The 5805-nt window shown below is 46.4% G+C and overlaps 2 protein-coding genes across 2 annotated transcripts; both read left to right on the plus strand.

Annotated features, from left to right (window-relative positions):
• Positions 1-220: 220 nt before the first annotated feature.
• LOC114459810 (protein NLRC3-like) lies at positions 221-3030 on the plus strand (the record flags this gene model as incomplete). The annotated part of the gene is made up of 4 exons (XM_028441957.1): positions 221-446; positions 800-2594; positions 2672-2845; positions 2934-3030. Coding segments are annotated over 4 exons (2292 nt in total), but the record flags the coding sequence as incomplete, so codon positions are not given.
• Positions 3031-3062: 32 nt separating this feature from the next.
• On the plus strand, positions 3063-4699 carry LOC114459811 (extensin-like). The gene is made up of 2 exons (XM_028441958.1): positions 3063-3086; positions 3969-4699. Exon 2 carries the CDS (start codon positions 3977-3979, stop codon positions 4697-4699), a length of 723 nt encoding a protein of 240 aa, XP_028297759.1. The 5' UTR covers positions 3063-3086; positions 3969-3976.
• The last annotated feature ends 1106 nt before the right edge of the window (positions 4700-5805 follow it).

Here is a 5805-nt window from a genome sequence, read left to right on the forward strand (position 1 = left end):
TCTGAGTGTCTGTGTCTTCTCCACAGCAGCTTGGAGGGTGTGGATGGTTCCTCTGGAGCTGAGCCTGACTCCATCTTTACGGTGTGTACGTCTACAAAGACACTAAACCCACACACACACACACACACACACACACACACACACACACACACACACACACACACACACACACACACACACACAAACAGATGATTGGAGCAGACCTTCACTCATCACCTTTAATGTGTTTGTGTTCCAGCTGCTGGAGGACAACATCATCAGCTTTGTTAAAGCTGAACTCAAACACATGCAGAAGATTGTAGATGGAGATGATCCAGAGTGCTCAGAGAGTCAGATGGAGGGTGAAGATGAGGAGCAGAGGAGGAGCAGGGAGGCCTTTCTGAAGATCACACTGTATTTCCTGAAGAGGATGAAGCAGGAGGAGCTGGCTGAGCGTCTGCAGAGCAGTAAGAGCATGTGAACATCTTCACTGTGAGGAAAATCACATGAAGGACACAAAGCTGGCTTTTCTTTTTCAAAGCATGATTCAATCAGTCACATTTAATCTGAGGAACCATCCAGACTGAGAACATCACACACTTTGATCTCCAAAATGAATTTCTGTGATTGCAACCATGTCGGAAATGAACTGAATAAATAAATGAATAAATAAATAAATAAATAAATAAATAAATAAATAAATAAATAAATAAATAAATTAATAAATAAATAAATAAATAAATAAATAAATAAATAAATAAATAAATATTCAAACCTGCTCTGACTTCTCCACTCTAACATTAAGTTTGTTTTCATTCAGGAACAAAGGCTCCTCAATACAAACGTGAGCTGAAGTCCAAGCTGAAGAAGAAGTTCCAGTGTGTGTCTGAGGGTGTGGCTAAAGCAGGAAGTCCCACCCTCCTGAAGGAGATCTACACAGAGCTCTACATCACAGAGGGAGGGGGTGGAGAGGTCAACCAGGAACATGAGGTCATACAGATAGAAACAGCATCCAGGAGATCAGACACAGCAGAAAGAGCCATCACACTAGAAGAGCTCTTTAAAGCCCCTCCTGGAACACCTCGACCAATCAGGATAGTGATGACAAAGGGCGTGGCTGGCATTGGGAAAACACTCTTAACACACAAGTTCACTGTAGACTGGGCTGAAGACAAAGCACAGCAGGAGGTCCACTTCACATTCCCACTGACCTTCAGAGAGCTGAACGTGCTGAGGGGGAGGAGCTTCAGCTTGGTGGGACTTGTTGATCACTTCTTCTCTGGAAGCAAAGAAGCAGGAATCTGCAGCTTCCAGGACTTCCTGGTTTTGTTCATCTTGGATGGTCTGGATGAGTGTCGACTCCCTCTGGACTTCCGCAGCACTCAGACCCTGACTGATGTCTCAGAGTCCACCTCAGTGGAGGTTCTGCTGATAAACCTCATCAGAGGAGAACTGCTTCCATCAGCTCGCCTCTGGATAACCACACGGCCTGCAGCAGCCAATCAGATCCCTCCTGAGTGTGTGGACATGGTGACAGAGGTCAGAGGGTTCACTGACCCTCAGAAGGAGGAGTACTTCAGGAGGAGGTCCACAGATGAGGAGCAGGTCAGCAGGATCATTTCCCACATTAGGACGTGGCGTAGTCTCCACATCATGTGCCACATCCCGCTCTTCTGCTGGATCACTGCTACAGTTCTGGAGGACGTGTTGAAGAGCAGAGAGAAGGGAGAGCTGCCCAGGACTCTGACTCAGATCTACAGCCACTATGTGGTCCTTCAGAACAAAGTCAAGATGGTGAAGTTTGATGGAGGAGCTGCCACAGATCAACACTGGAGTCCACAGAGCAGGGAGATGATGGAGTCTCTGGGAAAACTGGCTTTTGAGCAGCTGCAGAAAGGAAACCTGATCTTCTATGAGAGTGACCTGACAGAGTGTGGCATGGACCTCAGAGCAGCCTCAGTGTGCTCAGGAGTGTTCACACAGGTCTTCAGAGAGGAGAGCAGCTTGTACCAGGACAAGGTGTTCACCTTCATCCACCTGAGCCTTCAGGAGTTTCTGGCTGCTCTTCATGTCCATCAGACCTTCATCAGCTCTAAAGTCAACCTGCTGGAACATAAACCACTGAACCTTCCCCATAGTGGAGGTCAGCCTGACTTTAACCTTCTCCATCAGAGTGCTGTGGACGAGGCCTTATGGAGTCCAAATGGACACTTGGACTTGTTCCTCCGCTTCCTGCTGGGTCTTTCACTGCCGACCAATCAGAGGCTCCTACAAGGCCTGCTGACACAGACAGGAAGTGACTCACAAACCAATCAGAGAACAGTTGAATACATCAAGAAGAAGCTGAGTGAGAGTTTGTCCACAGAGAGAAGCATCAACCTGTTCCACTGTCTGAATGAAGTGAATGATCAATCTCTGCTGGAGCAGATCCAACAGTCCATGAGATCAGGACGTCTCTCCACAGAGAAACTGTCTCCTGCTCAGTGGTCAGCTCTGGTCTTCATCTTACTGTCATCACAAGAACATCTGGATGTCTTTGACCTGAAGAGATTCTCTCCTTCAGAGGAAGCTTTTCTGAAGCTGCTCCCAGTGATCAAAGCCTCCAAGAAAGTTAAGTATGTGACTTTAGAAGAACATGTCTTTAATTCTCTCACAGACAAACATCTGTAAGGTTTCTCTGATTCTTCATCAGGTTGAGTTCCTGTCGTCTCTCAGAGAGAAGTTGTGCAGCTCTGTCCTCAGTCCTCAGCTCTCAGTCCTCCAGTGTGAAACATCTGGACCTGAGTAACAATGATCTGCAGGATTCAGGAGTGAAGCTGCTGTGTGACGGACTGAAGAGTCCTCACTGTAAACTGGACTTTCTCAGGTCAGTGGGATCATATGTTTTATCAACATTGTCCTGTTCCTCGTCTCCTCACTTGTTTCCTGAGTTGTGGATGTTTTTCTGATTCCAGTCTGTCAGGTTGTGTCATCACAGAGGTGGGCGGGGCTTCTCTGGCAGCAGCTTTGAGCTCCAACTCCTCCAGTGTGAGAGAGCTGGACCTGAGCTACAACCATCCAGGAGACTCAGCAGTGAAGCTGCTCTCTCAGACACTGAACACTCTGAGGTGAGACACATCACAGCAGCTCATCACATGTTCACATCAATCCCCATCACATGTGTGACAGAGAGCTGTATTAGAGGAATGTGATGAAGGTGTGAGAGGTGGGACACTAAAGGAGGAGGACTGGGACAGGTTAGAGGGATGAAGGACAGAGATAAGAAGGTAGTGAGGAGTGAGGAGAGGCTGATGGAGAACTATGAGGAGCTGATGAAGGAATGAGAGAGAAGTTCAGAGGAGATGGAACCAATCAGTGAGGATTGTGTTTAGACAGAAATATAAATATATCTTATGAAATTATATTTTAATATTTTCTCTGACACAAGTTATCAAGTCAAAAAATGAGTAATGAACCAAAATGTGAATTATTGACTGAAAACTGAAATAAATCATTGCATTTCTAGCTCTGAATGTTAATAACCACTAAAATTAAAACATTGCAATTGTATAAATTAATACCAGTCTATGATAAAACCACAGGCTGTCAAAGGTCAAACTACAAGAAGTGCAATCGTATCTGTTTAAGACAGCAATACATGTTTTGTTATTGCAATTAAATAAATTAATTTATTTTATTGCATAATTGTGACCATCACCTGTCCTCCCTAAGGAAGGGTAAGAAATACTTTATTGGGTGAGGATGTGGGGGGGAGGTGGTGGGGGGAAGGGAGCAGGGAGGAGAGATTCAAAGTAGTAAATGTAAAGTGTGGGGAAGAGTTGATTATTTTAAAGTGAGAGTGAGATGTGAAGTTGTAGTTGTGTATATTGTGCTTATTGAGCTTAGGTATAATGGTGGTGGCTGTGGACAAAGGGAAGGAGTGAGTGGTAATACAGATATTTAGGATCAACGTGTCTAAAGTTAAGCCCACTATGAGTTTTATCCCACAGTCTAAGACATGCCAATGCATCGTAGACCCACGTATGTGCAAGAACCACTACTGCAAACCCAAGCGCTGCCCTGGACCCGAAAATGCAGCCAGGCTAGCAGAAAGAGTGGGGGCCAGGGAGCCCAGACAACCCCCTCATGGATGAGCAGCCCTCCAGACGCCCCTGAGACCCCAAGCCGAGAGGCAGCAACCGCCCACCACACACACATCCGAGAAAGCACCAAGGAACCGAAGACCCAACGCACCCCGCCACCGACCCCAACCCCCAACCCCAAGGCCCCCCACCAACATCCACCCCACCAAGCCAGCCGGCCAAGCTCGCTGGGCCCTCATTTCGAAACGCCAATCAACCCGCCCCAACCCCGCTACAGATGCCAGCACCCCCCAGTGCGCCCACTCCCCACACCAGCGAGGCAGGCCGCCCAGGGCCAGCACACACCGAGGACAGCCCCCAAGGCAACCAGGCCACACCCAAAGGGAAGAGGCCCCCCCACGCCTTGCCGGGCCGACACTGCTCGAAGAGACCCTCCAAATAGAGCCCCCAGCAACACGCCTCCCAAGACCCACCGCCCCGCTATACCCGATTGCACCATCCTGATGTATTTGTACCCATCCATCAACAGAGGAGCCGGGCCGCCACCCGACAGGCCCAAATATGTGATCCTACCCACCTTCCTGTTATGGTGCCTCTCCATTCCCCAAGCGAGAGGAACTTCCCAATCCCCTGTGTGAATGTGTGTGTTTAGTAAATGTATGAGGTGCAATTAAAAGAAAGGGGATGGAGGGGAGCGGTGCTCCCCATCCAACCTTTGTGTATATATGGGTGTGTGGTGCAATAGCTCCGGAGGGTGGAAGTGGTGGTAGCACCCTCTGGGGGGTGGTGTGTTGAGGTGTGATTAACATTGGAGGGATTGGTAGGGTAACTTGAGGTGGGAATGTCGCCCCAGTGCCACTACTCAGTAGCACAGGCGGCGGCCATCTTTGCAGATCATTTGTGACTTTATCCAGCAGCGGATCCAGGTTCAGTTAAATTAATTCATTTAAGTTTTGTGATATATTTAAGCTTAGATATTTAATTGTGTTTGTGGGGGAGGGGTATTGTGGGTTTTGGCTTAATGGATTACATGAATTTTTTGTTAAAAGGGAGGATTGACGATTTTGACCAGTTAATGGAATAATCTGATATTTTAGAGAAGCTGTTTATTAGTTTAAATACTCCTTCTAATGAGGATGGGGTACTTCCAAATAGAGTAAAATATAATCTGCATAAAGATTAATTTTGTGTTCTGAGATGGATGAGTGGATTCCTTTAATAACAGAGTTCTGACGAACAGCTGCTGCGAGAGGTTCAACGAATATTGCAAAAAGCAAAGGTGAGAGTGGGCAACCTTGTCTGGTTCCCCTCTGCAGTGTGAAGCTTTGAGATGTCATTTTGTTTGTGGTTACTGAGGCCTTAGGTTTAGAGTATAGGGTGGAGATCCATTGTATGAATGATTCTCCAAAGCCAAATATGCCAAGGACAGCAAGGAGGAATGACCAGTTGACTCTATCGAATGCTTTTTCTGCGTCAAGTGGCAAGATTATTGTTTTCTTTTTAGAGTTCTGTGCCATGTTGATCAAATTAAACAGTCTTCTAACATTTTCTGTAAAGTGTCTATTTTTAATTGACTGTACTACTTTCTCTAACCTGGAAGTGAGTGCTTTGGAAATAATTTTTATGTCTGTGTTAATAAGCGAGATGGGACGGTAACTTGAGGGTAACATGAGGTTTTTGTCTGGTTTAAGTAGTAATTTAATGTTTGCTGTATTCATGTGACCTCCTACGTAACCATTATTTT

The sequence above is a fragment of the Gouania willdenowi genome, unplaced genomic scaffold, assembly GCF_900634775.1.
Source record: "Gouania willdenowi unplaced genomic scaffold, fGouWil2.1 scaffold_350_arrow_ctg1, whole genome shotgun sequence".
NCBI lineage: Eukaryota > Metazoa > Chordata > Actinopteri > Blenniiformes > Gobiesocidae > Gouania > Gouania willdenowi.